General features: G+C 42.4%; 2 protein-coding genes across 11 annotated transcripts in view; both read left to right on the top strand.

Moving 5' to 3' along the window:
• Positions 1-11,894, top strand: part of Eip74EF (Ecdysone-induced protein E74) — a 187,810-nt gene extending 175,916 nt beyond the window's left edge. For all 10 annotated transcript variants that reach the window (XM_089079945.1, XM_089079947.1, XM_089079949.1 and 7 more), the window contains one exon: positions 8,302-11,894. In XM_089079945.1, coding sequence (XP_088936071.1) covers positions 8,302-8,855 — 554 coding nt within the window. In that variant the 3' untranslated portion in view covers positions 8,856-11,894. The remainder of the gene's footprint in view (positions 1-8,301) is intronic.
• A 1,608-nt stretch (positions 11,895-13,502) lies between these two features.
• Positions 13,503-23,413, top strand: alpha-Spec (alpha spectrin). The gene is made up of 8 exons (XM_011640010.3): positions 13,503-13,980; positions 14,686-14,917; positions 15,303-18,919; positions 19,403-21,930; positions 22,026-22,080; positions 22,163-22,541; positions 22,627-22,793; positions 22,885-23,413. Exons 1-8 carry the CDS (start codon positions 13,831-13,833, stop codon positions 23,011-23,013), a joined length of 7,257 nt encoding a protein of 2,418 aa, XP_011638312.2. The 5' UTR covers positions 13,503-13,830; the 3' UTR covers positions 23,014-23,413.
• Positions 23,414-23,532: the final 119 nt, after the last annotated feature.

The raw sequence follows: 23,532 nt of genomic DNA, 5'->3' as shown, positions 1-23,532 counted from the left end.
ACCGGGAATCGTCCACCTTTCGCGCTCGTCATCGTTGTGTCTCTTCTCGTTAGTGTCATCTCTCGCATCGAGCGGAACGTGTTATTGCACGTCGAGAAATCGACGCGGTTGGCGAGTTCGCGAAACACGCATAACGCACACCAATGTTTCGTGAACACTTTATAGGCAGTCAAGGTGGTCGCGCGGAAAAAGGCGCCCGGAACGTAAATCTCTTCCCTCTCTTTTTCTGTCTCCTCCTCCTCCTCCTCTTCGTCGGTCGGTTGTCTTTCGCTCTAAGCGCAGGCTGCGAAGAGAGGCAGCCGACGCCACTTCGTGGAAAACGCAGAAACCGCGAGAGAGGTGCCCTGCCACCCCGCCCACGCCCTCGTCGACAATGAAAACAGCGTTGCTCATCGCCATGCAAACCTAATCCGCAGACACGGAGTTCCGTTTCCCGACGTCGAGATACATTTATGTAACGATCAGGAAGAAACATCTTCGTCCGACGAAAAACCTCGCACGCTCGGTAAAGCATTTTGAAACAGAATGAAACGAGATATTAGCTAGTTCAAATCCGAGCGACATTTTAATCTTCGTTAAAAAATATACAACGATCGCTGGAGAGATGAAAAGGTATGTTTGAAATATTACGATGTGTGGTATAGAAGAGAACAAAATTTTATAAATGACAACTTAAGATATTAATGTAAGCATACTGTTTATAAACTGGAGATAATAATTATAATTAAATAAATCGATAAATGGGATGAAATAAATCCTACGTATTTTACGTAGGATTAAATAACATATTGATGTTAAGTCGGCAGACTGCAACTCTAAGAGATTGCAAATCTAGACCGTGAAGAGATTTACACGGTACATCGTCAAAGAGTTAAAACGGAGTCTTTCCTTGACTATCAATCTCCTTGTATCCTTCTCGGCCGCCCTTTATCCTTTTCCGAGTGCCAAGGGAGACGATGAGACAGAAGGAGAAGGGAAGGGGGAGGCAAAATGGAGTGTGGAAAGAGCGACGACGATGGTGCACGTATACGTGCACGCGGAGAGCTCGCAATTTGAACGGGTTTCGGGGTTAAAGATAGTAGCCCGAGGCAGTAGGGTAACATAATAGGCAGGGACTTGGTCTAACGAGAGGAAAGAGAGGAAGAGCCCGAAAGGGATGAGAAAGACAGAAGGATAGTGGACGAGGGAAGAACGCGTCACGACGTCGAGAGAAACGTCGGGCAGGGAGATGCTGAAGGAAGCGCAAGGATAGAAAGGAGCGTGAGAGAAAGAAGGAGAAAAGGAGAGAGAGAGAGAGAGAGAGAGAGAGAGAGAGAGAGAGAGAGAGAGAGAGAGAGAGAGAGAGAGAGAGAGAGAGAGAGAGAGAGAGAGAGAGAGAGAGAGAGCGAGATGGACGGAGAAACACGGAGATCGACAGGATAGAGAGCGAAAGGGAGGCAGGACGGGTGGAGGCCGGGGGGGACGCGAGTATATATGTGTGCAATGCGGTGCATCGGACTAGCCGGTCGCGAATGGAGGCGGAGGAGAGAGAAGGAGGAGAAGGATAGAGCGGTTAAGTTAGTCTGTCGGTCAGTGACTGCCTGACTTTCCCGGCGCAGCTGAAGGTCAACTCTCCCCTTCTCTCGATCTCATCATCCTCCTCCTCCTCCTCTTCCTCCTCCTCCGCCTCTTCCTCCTCCGCGCGTTGCCTCTTCTTCCTCCTACCCATTCCATCGCTCGACAACCACCACCATCATCCAGCACTACCACCACTATCATCGGCGTCGCTCCGCTATCACCGACACTGCCCGGCCCATCTTCACCCTGCCCTTCCGCCATCCCTCCGGCCCCCCGCCTCGCCCGGCTCTCCCTCTTCCGCGCGCCGGAGAGCTCCGGAGCTATGTCGGAACCATAATCCGCGATCGCTTTGTTTATGCCGGACGAGCAGTTTCGGTGGCCCCTCGTGCGCCCGCTCGAGACGCATGGAGACGGTGCCCTCGCCCGGCATTCTCGGATCCCCCTTTCCCGCTCCGCGACTACGGGTGTAACTGATGCACTTAGATGCACGCGGAATTCCGCCTCTCGAAATCCTGGTACGTGAGAACACGAGCGTATCTCACCGAGATCGGAGGAACCGAAGGGACCGGGTTTCTCCACTCGGTAGAAGCCGGACGAACTTTCCGTCTTTCTTCTGATTTTTTTCCGAGATTTTCTCTGTGACGGGTGTCAATTGTTAAGGGATGACTCTCACAGAACAAACAAACATATGTCTTATGTTCTTGCCAAGATAAATTGCTCGGCATTACTTCGTCTAGGAATTTTATAATTATGCCTAAATTGCATAGCGAACTGTAATCTTATGAATTAGACGTTTCACATAAAATTGTAATTTCTTGAGTAACTTCCTGATTAACTTAATTATTTATAGATATTTGAATATATTAATTAATAGCGACAGAGGATTTGATCATAATTTAATACCATATCGACTGTCACGCATATTCCTGTTTCGTGATACCGATACCATTAATAGCAATAGAAGGACAAAATTGATATTTCAAATTTGTCCGCCGATATAACCGTGTTACAATCATTAAAATGATGATGAATCGATGCTGTTCGATTTCTTTCTTCTCTAGATTTGGACGGCATTCTTAGACAAATTGCCAATTATGGAAAAGGAAACTCACAGTATAGAAAATATGGAATTGGTATCGATGTTCCGATAACGTCCTTAGACAAGCATCAGCAAGTCATCGAAAACGAAGAGGCGAGGGAAGATCTTCGTCGCGCGCGCGACTTCCCAGCCAATTATCTGGGACCGTCACTACGTGAGAATGCGCGCTCTGTCTAGATCTCTTCCTCTCCCTTTCTCTCTCTCTTCCTCTTTCCCCGCAGCGTCTCTCTTCTACGGAGCTTGCTTTTAGCGCAACCGCTTTTTTTACCGCTTGTTCCGTCGAATCGTACGTCCCTGGATATCCCCACCGTTCGTTGCGTCGGCCGAGCCGCCTCCCGCTGCTTCTCGGCTCATCGCGCTTTTTTTTTCTCTTTCTTTCTTTTTCTCTCTTCCTCCTCCCTCTTTCTTTCTCCGTCTCCTCTTCGCTATACTTGTACTTCCGGCCCGCGAGAGAGAGAGAGAGAGAGAGAGAGAGAGAGAGAGAGAGAGAAAGAAGGAGAGAGAAAGGGAGAGAGCGGCTAGCGCGAAATCCTCTGCAAAATAAACGAGCGCCGCGCCGCAGCCACAGCCGCAGTCACGCGCCTACCCTTCCGTATATTTTTAACTATCGACTCGTTCCCTCGACTAAACTTCCTGCCGACACTGTCAGGAAGGAACGCGACTTGAGAGCGCACTAGGAAACGCGGCCCCCGAGCCCCGGATCCGCTTCCTTTTTCTTGATCTTCGTCTCGGGCGCGCGCGCGCGCGCCCGGGGTTGCGAAACTCTCGTTAAATATAGAAATTAATAATGCGCTCCAATGCGTAATCTTCCGAGGGAACGACTGTGCGTAATTTTCACGAGCCGAGATGAGCACAGACTTGGATATGAAACGGCGGGTTGCTTTACGATCGCGTTTCATTTACATGCGTTATGCGCTAAACTATTAATTAAATATGATTATTTAAAGTCCAAGTTTCATAGACTTGATTTCCTTTATTTAAAAACTTTATAACATAAAGCGCTCGGCAAACGTAGCGCATGGATTAAAATTACAGATGTTACTCTGCATGTGGATATAACCTGATTCTACAGAGAAGGAGGAAGGGGGAAAGGATTTCTATGATCGTCCTGTGTGAATAACAAATCTGTAATTTGTTTAAGAAAACACACTTAACCTGAAAATCCTTTAAGTATATCTCGGTTAAGATAAGATCCTTCTTATTTTATATTAGGAGCAGTTTTTTCGATACTGAGCTTAATAAGCCTAATAAATAACGCCTAAATTTTGTAAAACATTTCAAACGTTATAGAATTTTATTTAGCGTAATTAAGTTTTCGAAAAGTTCCTGAAACCTGTAATCGCTCTTTCGTCCTCCACCTTGTTTGCGAGTCAATCATAAGAGCCGAAGAATGCCGCTTAAATAGAAGATTAATACGGCCTCGAGGACGCATTAGGTTGTCGTTTCATTGTCGCGGAACATCGTCTCGTCGGGTCGAGCGAAACTTGAATTTAAATTCGACCAATGATCGCCTTACGTCGACCTCCGGCTGCGCTTTGTAGTGATATCGACATAGCAATTCTATGCAATACATACGGGGAAGGGGAGAAAGAGAAAAAAATAATAAAATCTAACATCTTTTCGCGTTCTTATCGCGTTAATATTTTTGATTCTAAACGATTAGACTTTTACTACGATATAATGAAAATAATTATGTAATTGTTCTAGTAATTAATCAAGGCGCGTTATTTGTTTTGACACTATAAAACTTTCATCTTCTGTTTGTCGAGAATCTCTCTTAAATAGATTTCACAATTTTATAATCGCGTGACCACGGCTTCTACATCTTTAAATGTTAAATCACTGGTTTATCAGGTTATCTTTTGATTCGTCAAATCTTCCAATTTGCGCTTGAATTTTTCTTACATAATTCTAAAATATTCACATATCTCTGTCCTTCTATTTGTTTTTATTCTCATTGTACACGCGGTCTTTCTAGTTTCCCAGGAATCTCCAGTCTACACATCTTTTCTAATCTTTCCACACCGTAGAATTACGTTCGCGCTTGCATCTAGGAAAAAAAAAAAAGAAAAACACCTCCCGAGACTGTCGAACCCTATTCCATTCACGCTCGCCGATCGATCCTAGACACTCCGGACTTCTAGGAATTTCTCTATCCGGTCTTCGGCGCGGCATGGCGCGGCGCGGCGCACCAGACTCATCGGCTGGCGATGCGTCGTCTCTAGCGGTGCTTTCCTGCGCTATACAACGCTCGTGGTATAGGTCAGTGAAGTAGGAGCAGTTCCCCCACTGCGACCACTCCTAGACAACGGGTCTACGATTGACTCATCTAGCCAGTCATACCGCGCGTAAACACGATCCGCTCCAGCTGTTTCTCGCGCGCGCTCTCGGGCCCTCAGTCACTACCGCCTTCCTCTCACTTTCTCCGTCTCTCTCTCTCTCTCTCTCTCTCTCTCTCTCTCTCTCTCTCTCTCTCTCTCTCTCCCTCCTCGCTTCTCGCGCGCTCCTCCCGCCTCCCGCCACCCGTGCATGCTCTAACCCGCGTATATACGCGTACTTCTCGAGAACAACGGTGCGTTCTCCGTATTTTTAGAGTCATCTCGAAAATCTTCCGCTCCCCTGCCGTTCTTCTGTTTTTCGTTCCCGTCTCTCCCTCTTCCTTTCCCCCCTCCGACCCCTCCCCTCTTCTCTCTTTCCTCTTTTCGAATCTTGCTTCATTTCTCTCGCGCTATTTATACCGCAGCTCTTGCAGTTATTGAAACCTTGTCGCGTTACATTGTCTTGATATATCGCAGATCAGAAGTATTTCGATGGATTTACGATAGTGTTATCGTAGGTATCGAAAAATCGATTAGATTTTTTTCTGCCTTTTTGTATCAATTAAGTATTCTCGTTTTATATTTTTTTTATATTTTTTGCTTCGTCCGATCTGCCTTTGTTTTCTAGCGCAAATCTATTTTTTTCTAGAGACTTCGCTCGTAACATAATAAAGAGTCTATTTCTATCTGTCTACTTTTGCCGTCTTGGTGTGGTAGAGATGATTTCGCGTAATTTTTAAATTCTTTAAAAATTCGTTAAATTATTTTCTTGTATAAATAAAGCGTAAACGTGCCGTGCGTAAACGCGCCGTTATTTTGAACGACCGCTTATTACTTCTCGCTCCGTCACTCTGGAGAAGATAATACACCGCTTCAGTACCGCCAAATAAATATTCTTCCGTTCCCCTCTTCTTCGTTCGCTCCATCTTCCTCTCGTCTCGTCGGTCCACAAACCAGAAAACCTCGAATAGTGCCCGAGGAATCGTTCAACCGCGCGGGACTCTCGACGGAACTGCAACGCGCGACGCGAGAGAAGGATGCAAGAGAGAGAGAAAGAGAGAGAAACAGTACGGGAGGAGCGGGACGGGAAGGGAAGAAATGGAGAGTGAGAAAAAGAGGGTTGACGCGACTACGAGGAAGGGTAGACACGGGAGGGAGCGCAGGGGAGCGGGAGGGAACGCGCGAGGGGCCGGAGAACGAGTTCCGATTTTAGCGCAGTCGCGGCGGCCTCAGAACGAGCGGCGCTATTATGCACTAGTAGCTTGATGGCGTCACCCGTGCAACCTTGGCTCGGGTCAGTCCTCTATCATACTGCAGGCAGAGTTCCCCGATTCCCTCCTCTTCCTCCTCCCCTCGTCCTCTTCCCCTCTCGCTCCTCCCCTCCCGCGCGCTCCACTCATCGCGCTCGACTCTCTGCTCTAACTCTCTCTCTCTCTCTCTCTCTCTCTCTCTCTCTCTCTCTCTCTCTCTCTCTCTCTCTCTCTCTCTCTCTCTCTCTCTCTCTCTCTCTCTCTCTCTCTCATCTCTTTATCTCGGTCCGTCTCCTCTTCGTCCCGACCCAATGGCGTAAGGGGAAAGGAGCTTCTCTCCGTCTCTCGTAGCAGCGTTTCAAAACTTTTGCTTTCTTTCAGCACAGTGTGGTCCATCGTCGCGCGCACGTAGGCGCGAAATAATGTGAATTTCTTTTTTCTTTCTTAATTTTTTTCCTATGGGAGAAGCACGCCATAATACTGGTTACTCATCCCCGGTGATACAAAAAACACGAGATTCATCTCGAGGCAACCTCGAAACTTTCGCTCTCTTTCGACGTAACGTGACGCGGGAGCTATTCGCGCGTACGTGTGTCACCGCTGCGAATCTTTTTTTTTTTTCTCTTTTTTTCCTTCTCCTTCGCCGCTGACTGCGCTCTCATTCAGTGATGTAAAAGATATACGAGATTTATCAATTGTTTACGAAATCCTTGCTCTTTATCATAATGCGAGTTCACGCGAATAAATCCAGACGTTTGTTTCTTCTCGAACGTTCACTGATTCTCTAGCGAATATCTGAGACAGTTTTCCCGAAAAAACTCCGAGGCTCCAATTTCCTTCAATATCTCCTCGCGATGATCCCTCGAAAATGTTAAATTTATCTTTTTCTTACACAAAGCTGATACGATTTCGACCAACGAAAATTTTATCGAGACCAACTGACACACGCAGCTGGATTTAAGGATAATAATAAAACTTTCCAGATCCAATTCTATTTTTAAAAGGCACTTTCCTATTGAATTCCCGCGAAAAATGCTGAAACTTGCCAATTTCCTGGGAGATCGCTGTTGCATCTCAATATGAAATTTATGAAAAAAAAATCCCCTCTCGTCTAGACAGGAAGAATCGCCGGCGATTCTCGCGCATATTCGCTATGTTTTCCTACGCCCATGGATCAAGACCTTATGCTCGCGGCACAAACTCAGATCGTGTGCACTCGCATCCGTGCGATCGTACCGGCGCGATCGATATTTCACTCGTAACCACTGAACATCGTATGTCGCGTAAACGGCATTTCCGTAGATCGCGAGTTCGATCATTTTTTCGTTTCTTTTCGTTTTCGCGAGCAAGATCGGAGAGAAAAGATCTAGCACGAGTATGGATGATACGTAAATGGGGCAACATACGGAAACAGGTGGATTATCGAAGCGTATCTATCTTGCGTTGATTATTTGGATAATAAACGGCAAAAGTATCGACAACGACGACTATAGCGATGACGATGACGACGACGATGATGATGGCGATAACGATGTTTTCCCTCTTTGTCGCTTCACGAACGACGGCTATTAATACTTGATTGCACGTTCAACTGCGACGTATACCCTTAAGCCACGCGGTGCGAAAACTAACGCGATAAACGCTGACACCGACCCTTCATCGCGGATAGAGATAATAACGCTACTTTGTGGTGAGGATTCTTTCGGGATGCGATTAGAGCGTATATCTTTGTGAAGACGTACGTGTTTCTTTTTTCTTTCTTCGTCGTATGATGTCGAAGTAATTTCTATGATAGTTGCAGCGATATCGATTTCTTTCATATAAACAATAAAGCGGCTTCCATATGTTACTGCCCTACATGCCTCGAGACATAATTAAACACTTGTTACGTAGTGCGCAAAAAAGCCTGATTAAAAAGTATTTTCATTATACTAACGGTAATTGAGCGTCTCTGCTATAAAAAGTTAGATAGATCATTATAAGCTGGATATAGATGAAGATTGGTGTATAAATAACAACGCGCAGACATTGGCCGCAGATTCTTTTTTCTAATCTCGCCTCTTTCTCTCTTTTTCAGTGTCCGATAGCTACAACAGTTACATAAACATGTACGGCGGGGGTGGGCAGTTTGCGACCCCCTGTACCCCGAGTCCGCCGCGAGGACCCGGTGGCGTGCCCACCAGTGTGATCCAGGCGGCCACCAGCTCGGTTTCGGACGATCTCTACCTTCTCGAGCTCGGCTTCCCGCCGCGCTCGAAGAAGAACAAGTTGAAAAAGCCGCGGCAGGGTAGCGAGGGCGGCGCCGCGGTGAAGCGGAAGTCGCGCGAGGGCTCGACCACGTACCTGTGGGAGTTCCTGCTCAAGCTGCTGCAGGATCGCGAGTACTGTCCGCGATACATCAAATGGACGAATCGCGAGCGGGGCGTCTTCAAGCTGGTCGACAGCAAGGCGGTCTCGCGGCTCTGGGGTATGCACAAGAACAAGCCGGACATGAACTACGAGACGATGGGTAGGGCACTGCGCTACTATTATCAGCGTGGCATCCTGGCGAAGGTGGATGGCCAACGGCTGGTCTATCAGTTCGTCGAAGTGCCGAAGGACATTGTCGAGATCGATTGTACGGGCGCATGAGACAGGGGGTCGACTCGTCCCGCGGGGCACGAGAGAGAAAAAAAGGAGCAACAGCAACACAGCGCCTCGACGAGAGCATCATGTGGACGTCGATCACCGCCGTTGTCGTTGTCGTCATTGATGCGACGTCGCGGAACCCTCATGGAGTTTTATCCGCACGAAAGGTCGCCGTCCAGCGGTTCTCTTCACCAAAACGCGCCATGGCACACCCCTCAGACGTTGTAAAACATGTTCTCCTTTTCTTTTCTCTCTCTCTTCCTATCTGTCTTTCTCTGTCTCTGTCTCTCTCTCTCTCTCTCTCTCTCTCTCTCTCTCTCTCTCTCTCTGTCTATCTGCTTCTCTATCCCTCTCTATCTCTATTTTCATCTTTCTCTCCGGCTTCGTTTGTTCCTTGTATTATACCTATGTAAATGTATATTAAAGCGCCGCATGACGACGTCGTCGAAGGTGGTCCCGACCCAGTACCTTGTCCTTCTCCTGCGGCCCGTTTCTTTCTCATGTGTACGAATGCTGCGCAGGATCGGGACAGGACGACGCCCGACTGGTTGAAATTTGTACAAAATTTAGTTCTTAACGTGTCGAGAAAGGAAACTAAAGATATCTGGTGTACCTTGCGGGAGGGACGTCGTGGACAAATTACTTAAGCCGCAAAGCACCGGAAAGCGAAAAATTGTATATTCGAAAGAGCGACAAATTATTTATTATATATTAGACATTTATATATGTTACCTAATAGCGAATTCAATCATTCGCACTATATCGATTGCTTAATGTGCATTCTTAATACACATTAAAGACTGCTACATATGAAATACCTAAACGTAAAATACATGCTACATATGAAATACCTAAACGTATGGCATGATGTAACATTTTTTATAATAATGTCATTAATGCATATTCTGCTAAATAACATATAAACTGATTATTAAATATTGATATTGTTGAATATATTTATCGTTTATATTTGAAATCATATTTGATATCATTTGAAATGTATATGCACTTTTACATTTTATAATAGTTTCATATATAGCAATTTTTAGTGCGCATTAATCCGATGTATTGCGAATGTTCGGATTCGTTATAAGAAAATTGTTACGCGCGCGATTTGCGCAAAATGGAAAACGTATGGAAACGGACGAAAGTTAAAAAAATAAAATGAAACGAAATGAGGGCTGTGAAAAGGATTACGATACGGAGAGGAGAGGAAAGAAGACGAGACAAGATATGTAGTGGAACGCGGAAAAGGATGAGAAGCGTCTCTCAAAGTTTCACGGAGCGAGCTCAGGGAGGGGTACACATTATATTTTTTTAAGTATAAGCGGAAGGGATTGGTCCTTCCAATTCGTGAGCTGAGGGTTCAACAACGCAAGGTGCTGGCTAATATGCATACGCATACTCTCATATACACATATACACATACACACATACATATACACACATCGAGGTCCAAGAAAATTATTATTTAGCAACCTAGTGTTACTATTCGTAAAGATTATCGATGCGGACGATTATATCTCTGTATATAAATATAAAGAATACCTTTAGTAAAAAAATATATATATTATTGATTATTATATATATATATATATTATATATAAATATATCTATTGTATGTTATGTAGTAAAAATGGAGCGATTTGATGTGTCTCTATGAGATTTTGGCGACACGGCGCCACACGCGTAGGGCGCTTTTAACCGTCTCGCGCGACGTCTCTTCTTTCGAAACTTTCTATATTAGTTGTTTGTTCTTATATATACATTATATCGTGGAGAAGAATTTTATACGTTCGAGAGCGCCGATTTCGCGTTTAAGCCTCTAAAGTCGCAGTCGCAACGCACATACATACACGTGTATATCGCTGGTCTCGCATGCTCAGACTGATCAGAGACGTCGCACGTACAACACGCAGAAAAGCCCGCCTGACGCTCGGGGTGCATAATAATAATAAAAAAAAATGCGTAACTCTAGAATAAAATTTAACTTATTAGCGCCCCGAAACGCGTGACGCGCGCGAGTGCAAGTGTATCCTATAGTCCTAAGTTTTGTACATAAAAAGAGGAAATCGTCAAAAATATTATTTACGTTTAAGAGGAACATAACGCTGGTTATCCCCGCGGTTGAATTATGCTCGCGAGAGAAAAAGTGGAAAACGACGGAACGAACGAGGAGCGTCTAGCTATATTACGCGTGATGATTACGTGGCCCGATCGCGACGCGTGTACACAGGCCGATTTGTTGCATTACAGCCTCGAGATATACCGGAGAAACGAAATATACAGTACATTTGAACAGTGATCCAGTGCTGCCAATAATGCCTGTCCCTTTGCACTTGTCGCTCGAGTCGATGCCCCTCAAATCGAGCCACGCACAGTGCTGTCAGATTGATCCAAATGTTTTTGGGACACCAGATATACCGATGATACAAAGCAAATTGCCTTCTCGTATTAACAAAGACGTGTTGCCTTCTAACAAAAAAAAAAGATGCATATAAAAGTTCTAGCGATTTGTATCGTAAATGCCGTCACTTTGTCCAGGTACTTAAAAGCCCTTTACATATAAAACCCTAGCATCGTTTTTTCTGACAAATTGAATTTTGTAATTTTATCAGCGAAAAGTTCTTTGGTACGTGGTGACTTTTATCGTACTTCGAATACAATATATCGGCGGGAAAATAGTAATAATATTAATAATAATATTAATAATAATAAAAAAAGAAGATATATCAGAGTACAATGGACAAAAGTACCTATAATATACCACTTCTATACATGATAACAGACACTTATAAACAATGAATGGACACTACAACAGAAATCCTATTTTTAGGTAAATTAAATTTACATATACATAACAATTCACTACACGAGATATTTTAACAAATAAGACTTTATTATAATAGAGATAAATACATAATTATTTACCTGTAAAATATATGAAAACACGATGGATTGACGTAAGGAACTCTAATGTAACGTTCTGTGATTCGTTGTTTGTAGGTGAAATTTAATAAAAGATTATTGTATCATAATATATATATATACACATATATGATTTTATTTTATTCCCAATTATATCCAACAAATATCTTTAAATCTTTTTCATACCTAATAATTTTATTTAAACAGTCTCGTTTATATTACATTAAACACTGGATGTAAAATATAAAGAGTAAAATATCAAGTACAAAATTTTATTATCAGAACCAAATTATACTAATAATTACGTAGTCAATAAGTGTATCTAAAGTTTTATTAAAAAAAAAAATCCATCATAAATGAATAAAAAGAAATTTTATTAGATATTACTTATAAGAGAGAATAATCTCTGTGTCTACTTAAGTTATCTTAATTGTCGCTAAAATAAAAGATTAATGATTTTTATGAATGCTTTTAAGATATTGCGTACAAGGGTCTTTTGTTTGTAGTTATCATTGTCCTTCGCACAAGATGAAGAAATTTCACAAATTGTATTTATTAATACTGAGATCGAAGAAATTATCGTAATATTATTATTTTAATTAAATTATTTATTATCTATACTTACAAAAGAGTATGTATGTACATGTATGTGTGTACATATTAAATATAATATATATTTAAGTAGTGGCGCAAAGTTACCAGCGACACTGGAAAGCACTAATAGCATGCAAGATTCCTCGGACAACACGAAGGAAGAAATTTTCGTAATATAAATTAATTATCACTGTCGATAATATTATGATCGATAAAAAGTTATTTTAAATGTAGAAAACTATTTCAATGAATTGTTGAATAGATATAATTGTGATCATTCGTATCGCAATTATATTTATATGATATTGATTTAGTTTCCATTTCCTGATAAGTTATAAATAATAAAAAATATTGGAAATATGTAGAGAGGCTACATATTATATTTATCATTGCGTGATACCATCGAGAGAATTTTTATGACTATCAAAAGGGACGTAGAATCGAGATTCGGAGATTATCGAAGAGTAACGATATTATCGACTGTTGATATAAATATACAGTCTAATTGTATATTTGAATAATGCATTAAATTTGAGATTTTTTTATTACACAAATACTTTATAAGTTTAGGCATATTTATAAGTAGATTTATTTCTTTTTAATCATCTTTTTTTCTTCCTTTTCCAATTATTTTGTTCCTTGTTATTAAATATAAAATATGTGTCGCGTGCATACCGAGAAGAGTAAAGATTATTTTTTATAGCTGAACTAATGTGCACTTATATTTCAAATGAAATAGATATATGTTCGAAGTTTGGTGTGAAAGCAGGAAAGAAAATTTTACTGCGGTATAGTAGGCCTATTCTCTAACTTCTTAACGACAGTTTCACTAGCTAGGTATGTCGTTACGCAGCTTTTTTCCCATATATTATACCTGCGCAATTACAACGTAATGATAACGACACTGTCGTTAAGAAGTTAGAGAATATTGTACAGTGCAATAATCTAACGATGACGATTACCGTATAATGACGCAATGGTTATATATAACGTGACCGACTAAAGACAGTCGGTTGTATCGCCGCTGCGATTGGCGTAGGATTTGGTAAGATTTAACCGTGCAACCACTCGTCGCGCGGTGTCATCGGCAAAGAACGTTCTCGAGTGCGCAGAGTGGGAACACGACGGAGCGGGAGTGAGAGAGTGCGGGGAGAAACGGAGAGAATCCGGCTGAATTGTCGGAACTCGAAACGAACGTCAATCGTGGCAGACGAAAACGGAGCGAGCCTCCTGCGAGCTCGCAAACAAATTCTATCGCGAGATCTATCTCACGGCTATTGTTTCCGCATTGTTGACGACGGGATTTATTGTCGTGCGCATATCTAACGATTTGCCAGTGCCTGCGAGGGAACGTCGTTTATCGATTCCGGCAGCGGATTGATCCTGCCACACCCCACCGTGGCCATTTTGGACACGATAAGTCGGCGGAGACCACTTTAAAGAACGGCAGTGAATCATGGATCAAATTACGCCTAAGGAGGTGAAGATCCTCGAGAATCCGGAGGATATCCAGGAGAGGCGAGAGCAGGTACTAGGACGTTATGCCAACTTCAAGGCGGAAGCGCGCAACAAGCGGGACAAGCTCGAGGACTCCCGTCGCTTTCAGGTACGTATTTCTATTTTGGGATTTTAAGATTTTCCTGGTATACATTTATTTAGAATCTTCTAAAGGAACAGTTTCTTTGAAATTTCAAAACTAACATCCTTGAACTTTTATTTTTCCATCTGTCTGAATTTTATCTTATGATCTTTTACCCTTTTTTTGAATCTCCTCAAAATATTTTGACACGATAAGACTCTATTTGTATTTCTAAATTATTCTGTAATCTTTTGTTATTGAAAAGTTATATTTTTTAATTTTACAACTGTTATTTATTAACAATAAAATTATTTGATGATAATGTTTTTGCCAATAAAAGAGTAACAATTTGTTGTCAATAAATGATACCTGTCATTTATAGAGAAAATTAATCTTTTTTCCTCATGTATGCTGAATTTTCATTTCTTTCCTTTCCTTTTTTTTTATTATTTTGCTATTTTTTGGCATTAAGTATGCATTGCATTGTTGTATTCTTTTAACAAAACCTGCCCTCAATAAATCAAAATTCATTTTGATTTGAAGTATATGTGTTCTCTAGTTCTCAATAATTATTCGCAGTAAATACAACTTTTATTTATATCATAAATGTTATTTGAATAAAGCTTAGAGAATAGTTTTATATTTAAAAATATTTGTATCTTACATATAATATTTTTTGGATGTTATTTCATAATTTGTTGATATTTATGTTAATTTGCCTTCCTCTTTCAGTACTTTAAGCGAGATGCGGATGAACTCGAAGGATGGATCTATGAGAAGCTTCAAGCAGCCTCTGATGAGAGCTACAAGGATCCAACAAACCTACAGGCGAAAATCCAGAAGCACCAGGCTTTTGAAGCAGAAGTTGCAGCTCATTCAAATGCCATTGTGCTGCTCGATAATACTGGTTCTGAGATGATAACACAACATCATTTCGCCAGTGATGTAATTCGCAAGAGACTAGGTATATTCAAACGTTACAGATATTGATTTCTCTTATCAATCGTTCGAATATTGTTAAAATACGTTATCATTTTGTTATATATATATATATATATATATATTTTTTTTTTTCAAGATGAATTATGAATATTTCATATTAATAACAATTTTTTTTAAGCAAGTCAAAGATTTAAGATTGATTTTTTATGAACAGAGATTTGAATAATTTTTTTCAAATTATATAAAATATCTATATGTGTTATTATTTTAATTATGAATTAAAGATGATTAATTGAAAGTATTGTAAATACATATAACGATATTATTACTGTAATAATTATATATGCAACAAAACCTTTTGTTGCAAGACCTTTTGTTTTTAATGTAATGTGTTTTATTATTTATAGAGGAATTACATCGCCTATGGGAATTACTATTGTCCCGATTAGCCGACAAGGGCCTGAAGCTACAACAAGCTTTGGTTCTCGTACAATTCATTCGTCACTGCGATGAGGTGATGTTTTGGATCCACGACAAAGAGGCATTTGTAACGACTGATGAATTTGGACATGACTTGGAGCACGTGGAAGTGCTTCAAAGAAAATTTGACGAATTCCAGAAGGATATGGCAAGTCAAGAATACAGAGTTACGGAAGTGAATGAATTGGCGGACAAGTTGCTGTTGGACGGACATCCTGAACGTGATACCATTTTACGCAGAAAGGAAGAGCTTAACGAATCCTGGCAGAGACTGAAACAGTTGGCCACGCTGCGACAAGAGAAGCTCTTCGGGGCACATGAGATCCAGAGATTCAATCGCGATGCCGATGAGACCATGGCTTGGATTGCAGAGAAGGATGTTGTCTTGTCATCTGATGATTTCGGGCGGGATCTCGCCAGCGTGCAAACGTTACAACGAAAACATGAAGGTATCGAACGCGATTTGGCCGCTTTAGAAGATAAGGTGTATACACTGGGTGCGGAAGCCGATCGTCTTGCCGCGATTCACGAAGCTGATCATTCTAAGCAGATTCAAGCTAAGCGCGCCGAGATCTTACAATCATGGGAGAGCCTTACTGCGAAAGCGAAGGAACGACGCCTTAAACTTGACGAGTCTTATTATCTGCATCGATTTTTAGCCGATTATCGCGATTTAGTATCCTGGATGAATGACATGCGGGCTATTATTTCCGCGGACGAGCTGGCTAAAGATGTGGCTGGTGCCGAGGCCTTGGTTGACCGACACCAGGAACACAAGGGAGAGATCGATGCCAGAGCTGATAGCTTCGATGCCACCACATTAGCCGGTAATAAGCTCCTGGAGAAGAAACATTACGCTGCCGAAGAAGTGGCGCGAAAATTGAACTCCCTCGCCGACGACAAATCGTCTCTTCTGAGTCTATGGGAGAAGAGACGTATTTTGTATGAGCAATGTGTAGATTTGCAATTGTTTTATCGAGACACCGAGCAGGCGGACGCTTGGATGGCCAAACAGGAAGCGTTTCTGGCTAACGAAGATTTGGGAGATTCCCTCGATAGCGTGGAGGCGCTCATTAAGAAACACGAGGATTTCGATAAATCTTTGGCTGCTCAAGAAGAAAAGATCAAAGTGCTTGATGACTTTGCTGGAAAATTAATTGAAGGCGAGCATTATGCTGCAGACGATGTAGCACAACGGCGACAACTGTTATTGGAAAGACGAGCTATTCTTCTTGAGAAATCAGCTCAAAGACGCCGTCGTTTGGAAGACGCGTATAAGCTACAACAGTTCGAGAGGGACTGCGATGAGACAAAGGGTTGGGTTAACGAGAAGCTCAAGTTTGCCACTGATGACAGTTACTTGGATCCAACTAATCTGAATGGTAAAGTCCAAAAACATCAAAATTTCGAGCAGGAACTAAACGCGAATAGAACACGCATGGAGGAAATGGTAGCCACTGGTCAAGAATTGATCGAGAATGGCCATTACGCTAGTGATCGCATACGCACCCGTTCGGACGAGATTGTAACGTTGTGGGAAAGCTTAACGCGAGCAACTGAAAAGAAAGGTGCGAAATTGCAGGAAGCCTCTCAGCAACAGCAGTTCAATCGAACGGTAGAGGACATCGAATTGTGGCTGTCGGAAGTAGAGGGACAACTCATGTCTGAAGATTACGGCAAGGATCTAACCAGCGTTCAGAATTTGCAGAAGAAACACGCGCTTCTCGAGGCTGATGTAGGCTCTCACGCGGACAGAATTGACGGTATCGCTCAAGCGGCGGAGCAATTTGTCAAATCGGGCCATTTCGACGCTGACAACATCAAAGCTAAGCAGGAACAATTACAAGGTAGATACGCGGCCTTGCAGCGTCCTATGAGTGTGAGGAAACAACGACTCCTAGACTCCCTTCAGGTGCAGCAGCTGTTCCGAGACATCGAGGATGAAGAAGCATGGATTCGCGAGAAAGAACCGGTCGCTGCATCCACGAATCGCGGTCGCGATCTTATTGGCGTGCAGAATCTCCAGAAGAAACATCAAGCTGTTCTGGCGGAAATTAACAATCACGAGCCGAGAGTGGCCGCGGTTTGCCAGGCGGGTTCGACGATGTTGCAAGAGGGACACTTCGCGGCCGAAGAAATCGGTCAACGACTGTCAGCTTTGGACGAACACTGGGGACAGCTGAAGGATAAAGCTCGGCAACGCAAGAATGACTTGGATGATTCTTTGCAGGCACATCAATATTTTGCCGATGCGAACGAAGCTGAGTCGTGGATGAAAGAGAAACGTCCTATAGTGATGAACGGTGATTACGGCAAAGATGAAGATAGTTCTGAGGCTCTTTTGAAAAAGCACGAGGCTTTAGTCAGCGATCTGGAAGCGTTTGCGAGCACCATCGCGGCATTAAGAGATCAAGCTGCTGCATGCAGACAACAGGAGACACCCACGATCGATATTACCGGTAAAGAGTGTGTCGTAGCCCTTTACGATTATACTGAAAAATCTCCCAGGGAAGTGTCCATGAAGAAGGGCGATACTCTGACTCTACTCAATTCCAACAACAAGGACTGGTGGAAGGTCGAGGTGAACGATCGTCAAGGTTTCGTACCAGCAGCATACGTGAAGCGCGTGGAACCCGAGGTGGGTCTCAGTGCGTCCCAACAAAATCTAGCTAGAGAGCAGAGTTCGATCGCTACGCGACAAGCGCAGATCGAGGCGCAATACGATGATCTTCTGCGTTTAGCGCGCGAACGTCAGAACAAGCTTAACGAGACCGCTAAGGCTTACGTGCTGGTGAGAGAAGCCGCGGAATTGGCTACTTGGATTAAAGATAAGGAAAATCACGCCCAGGTGCAGGATGTGGGCGAGGATCTGGAACAGGTGGAGGTCATGCAGAAGAAATTTGACGATTTTCAAGCTGATCTTAAGGCGAACGAAGTGCGTCTGGCCGAGATGAATGAAATCGCCGTGCAGTTGATGAGTCTTGGGCAAACCGAAGCGGCATTGAAAATTCAGACGCAGATTCAGGATCTGAACGAGAAGTGGACCAGCTTGCAAACGCTCACGGCAGAACGGGCCAATCAGCTTGGCTCCGCTCACGAGGTGCAACGATTCCATCGTGATGTTGATGAAACGAAGGACTGGATTCGCGAGAAAGACGCGGCGCTGAATAATGACGATCTGGGAAAGGATTTGCGTAGCGTTCAGGCTTTGCAGCGTAAGCACGAAGGTCTAGAACGAGATCTGGCAGCTTTAGGAGACAAAATCAAGCAACTCGATGAAACGGCCAATCGCCTGATGCAGTCGCATCCGGAGACCGCCGAGCAAACGTATGCCAAACAGAAGGAGATCAACGAAGAATGGACTCAATTGACAGCCAAAGCCAATAGTAGAAAGGAGAAACTTCTAGACTCGTACGATCTGCAACGATTTCTCAGTGATTATCGTGATTTGATGGCTTGGATCAATTCGATGATGGGTCTGGTCGCTTCCGAGGAACTTGCGTCGGACGTCACGGGTGCCGAAGCTTTGCTCGAACGTCATCAGGTAAAAATATTCTCCATCATAGCATGATCAAACACAATCATCACAATCATCTGGCAAATCCTTCATTGAGTCATTCAAATTATAGAATCACAGAGCAGAGATAGACGCGCGATACGGCATACTTCCAGAGGTATAAGAACGTTTGAGCATGCATCAAGGAAGTCGCGGAGTTGTTGGCGAGAATACCTAAAATTAATCTCGCGTACTTCATCTCGTTGACTTTTTTATCTTCCTTTTTAGAAAAAGCTGATTGATCTTTTGCCAATGTTTTGCAATGAAAATACTGCCTATTAACAGTTTGAGTATTTTCAGTGCTTAATTCGCGTAATTACTGCCTTTTTCTGCTTGTCGTAATGTCTACTGTCGAATGAATTTGATCATACATAACAAACAAAGAGTTGTGTACTCATACAATACTACACTTGAGAACCGAATTATAATTCGCTTTGTAATTTTTTTTAATTTTTTTTTTTTTTTGTATAGGAACATCGAATGGAGATAGATGCTAGAGCGGGCACTTTCCAGGCCTTCGAATTGTTTGGTCAACAACTATTGCAATCTAGCCACTATGCCAGCGTAGAAATATTAGAGAAACTTGAGTCTATGGCTGAAGCGCGACAAGAGTTAGAAAAAGCTTGGATTCAACGACGTATGCAGCTCGATCAGAATCTCGAATTGCAGCTGTTCTGCAGGGATTGCGAGCAGGCGGAGAATTGGATGAGCGCGCGGGAAGCTTTTCTCAGCAGTGCGGACGCTGTGGATAGCAGTGACAACGTTGAAGCTCTCATCAAGAAGCATGAAGATTTTGATAAAGCAATCAATGCTCATGAAGAAAAGATCGCTACTTTACAAACTTTGGCTGATCAGCTGATCGCTGCCGAGCATTACGCCGCTAAACCCATCGACGAAAAACGATGTCAAGTGTTGGATCGCTGGCGGCACTTAAAGGATGCTCTTATTGAGAAGCGTTCGAAATTAGGCGAATCTCAGACTTTGCAGCAATTCTCGCGAGATGCTGATGAGATGGAAAATTGGATTGCCGAGAAACTTCAACTAGCAACTGAGGAGAATTACAAAGATCCTGCCAACATACAATCGAAACATCAGAAACATCAAGCTTTCGAAGCCGAATTGGCGGCTAATGCGGATCGAATTCAATCGGTACTTGCTATGGGAGGTAATCTAATCGAAAAACATCAATGTGCCGGTTCGGAAGATGCGGTTCAAAAGAGACTGGCATCCATTGCTGACCAGTGGGAATATCTTACACAAAAAACCACAGAAAAATCCATGAAACTAAAAGAAGCCAATAAGCAACGTACTTACATTGCTGCCGTGAAGGACCTTGATTTCTGGCTCGGAGAAGTCGAGAGTTTGCTCACATCCGAAGACGCTGGTAAGGATTTGGCCTCGGTGCAGAATCTTATGAAGAAACATCAACTTGTCGAGGCGGATATACAAGCGCACGAGGAAAGAATCAAAGACATGAATGCACAAGCAGATTCGTTGATTGAGAGTGGTCAATTTGACGCTGCTGGCATTCAAGAAAAGCGTCAGAGCATAAATGAACGTTACGAGCGAATTAGGAATCTAGCGGCGCATAGACAGGCGAGGCTTAATGAAGCCAATACTTTGCATCAATTCTTCCGCGATATCGCTGACGAAGAGTCTTGGATCAAAGAGAAGAAGCTTCTCGTTGGATCGGATGATTATGGCCGCGATCTTACGGGCGTGCAGAATTTGAAGAAGAAACACAAAAGATTGGAAGCCGAGCTTGGAAGTCACGAACCTGCTATCCAAGCTGTCCAGGAAGCGGGAGAGAAATTGATGGATGTTTCCAATCTGGGAGTACCCGAAATTGAACAACGTCTGAAGCTTCTTAATCAAGCGTGGGCTGAATTGAAACAATTAGCTGCCACTAGAGGACAGAAACTGGACGAATCCTTGACATATCAGCAGTTCCTCGCTAAAGTCGAAGAGGAGGAAGCCTGGATTACAGAGAAGCAACAATTACTCTCCGTTGAGGATTATGGTGATACAATGGCTGCTGTTCAAGGTCTTTTGAAAAAGCACGATGCGTTTGAAACCGATTTTGCGGCTCACGGTGAACGTTGCAAAGATATTTGTGAGGCTGGCGAGACCCTGATCAAAGCTGGCAATCATCGAGCGGACGCTATCAGTCAGAGATGTGCGCAGCTGCGCAACAAATTGGAGCAACTCGGAGCTCTCGCGGCTCGTAGGAAGACACGATTGAATGACAACTCGGCCTATTTGCAGTTTATGTGGAAAGCCGACGTTGTCGAGTCATGGATAGCTGACAAAGAGACTCATGTGCGTTCTGAGGAGTTTGGCCGAGATTTATCTACCGTGCAAACTCTGCTCACGAAACAGGAGACTTTTGACGCTGGTCTTCACGCGTTTGAACACGAGGGTATCCAGAATATCACTTCGTTGAAGGAAATGCTCGTTGATTCCGGTCACGATCAGACACCCAGTATTCAGAAACGTCATGCGGATGTTATTGCTCGTTGGCAAAAGCTTTTAGCCGATTCTGACTCAAGAAAACAGCGCTTGTTGAGAATGCAGGATCAGTTCAGACAAATTGAAGAGCTCTATTTGACGTTCGCGAAGAAGGCGTCCGCTTTCAACTCATGGTTTGAGAATGCTGAGGAAGATCTAACGGATCCGGTGCGTTGCAACAGTATCGAAGAAATCCGCGCTCTTCGTGAAGCACACGCGCAATTCCAAGCCAGCTTATCTTCGGCTGAAGCTGACTTCCAAGCCCTGGCTGCTCTTGACAGACAGATCAAGAGTTTCAATGTCGGACCGAATCCATATACGTGGTTCACAATGGAAGCTTTGGAAGATACTTGGCGTAACTTGCAGAAGATAATTAAGGAACGCGATGTCGAACTTGCGAAAGAAGCACAACGACAGGAAGAGAATGACAAATTGCGTAAAGAATTCGCCAAGCATGCCAATGCCTTCCATCAATGGCTCGCGGAAACAAGGTTTGTATCGAGTTTGAAGGAATTCTTTATCCATCTAATTATTTAATTAAGAATAAAAATGCAAATCATTTGTTTTTTTTTTTTTTTTTTTATAGAACATCTATGATGGAGGGATCCGGATCTTTAGAACAACAACTGGAAGCTACCAAGGTTTGTTTAACTGAAATATATTTATCAGAAAGATAATTTGAGATAATTTGTATTTATTACGTAATTGTATTTAAATTTATAGCGAAAGACTCAAGAAGTGCGTGCACGTCGTCAAGATCTGAAAAAAATCGAAGATCTGGGAGCTATTCTAGAAGAACATCTTATTTTGGATAATCGTTACACAGAACACAGTACTGTAGGACTAGCACAGCAATGGGATCAATTGGATCAATTAGGAATGCGTATGCAACATAATTTGGAACAGCAGATTCAAGCTCGAAATCAATCCGGTGTATCTGAAGATGCACTCAAAGAATTTTCCATGATGTTCAAGCACTTCGATAAGGACAAGAGCGGTCGTTTGAATCACCAAGAATTTAAATCGTGCTTGAGAGCTTTGGGTTATGATTTACCTATGATGGAAGAAGGACAACCCGATCCAGAATTCGAGAACATATTAGGTTGATTTCAATTTTTCGTATTATGTATATATTCTTGATTATATTATTTCGAACATTTATTTTAATATGATATTATTATTCGCAGACATCGTGGATCCTAATAGAGACGGCTATGTATCATTGCAAGAATACATGGCGTTTATGATCAGCAAAGAAACAGAGAACGTGCAGAGCTCGGAAGAAATAGAAAACGCTTTCCGAGCCATCACTGCAGCAGACCGGCCATATGTTACAAAGGAGGAATTATATGCTGTAAGTGTTGCAAATACTACAAAATATTTAGAAATATATGTTATGTTCTTTTACAATTTCGACGTATATATATTAATTAATCTTTTTTCAGAACCTCACGAAGGAAATGGCTGATTATTGCGTTGCCCGTATGAAACCTTACGTAGATCCCAAATCGGAACGACCGATAACAGCAGCGTTGGATTATATAGAATTTACACGCACTCTTTTCCAGAATTAATTTTGCATTCATATATATATATATATATATATATATATGCATATATTTTTTTCAAGCTTATTAAATTATAATTGCTTAAAGGAGCACAGGGCTGCCACGTTTATCTTAAAGACTATGCTTGATTTATCCATATCTATTAATAATTATTATTTAGGATATGTATAGAAATTGAGGTTTTCATCTAAGCTAACTGGCTGATAAATACATAGAATATATTTCTATGTTAGAAGCATTTCTTCCTCATATATATTTATGTATGTCTTTTGACATATTGCGTTATTTAAAGATCTTTAAAGATAACTAATAATCTTCAAAATATTAAATTTCTTGTATTAGCCAGTTTTGATTTAAAATCTCCTTTCATGTTATATTCTTCAAAATAAATGCATTTAACATATAATATCTGAGTTTTATTCATAGTGAAATCTAAAATGTATGATATATTTTCTTAACCCTGTATTTTTCTAACATGGGATAAGTTTTCTCACATAAATAAATTTTTTTTATTTGACAAGATAT

Source organism: Pogonomyrmex barbatus, unplaced genomic scaffold (genome assembly GCF_055798465.1).
Source record: "Pogonomyrmex barbatus isolate J1 unplaced genomic scaffold, ASM5579846v1 scaffold3, whole genome shotgun sequence".
NCBI lineage: Eukaryota > Metazoa > Arthropoda > Insecta > Hymenoptera > Formicidae > Pogonomyrmex > Pogonomyrmex barbatus.
This window is presented reverse-complemented; position numbering and strand designations above follow the sequence as displayed.

Bases quoted from the DNA above. Each gene is read 5' to 3' on its own strand.
- alpha-Spec (XM_011640010.3), top strand. From the start codon at position 13,831: ATGGATCAAATTACGCCTAAGGAGGTGAAGATCCTCGAGAATCCGGAG. The intron at 14,918-15,302 runs GTATATTCAAAC...TATTATTTATAG, and splicing joins TGTAATTCGCAAGAGACTAG to AGGAATTACATCGCCTATGG. The intron at 18,920-19,402 runs GTAAAAATATTC...TTTTTTGTATAG, and splicing joins CTTTGCTCGAACGTCATCAG to GAACATCGAATGGAGATAGA.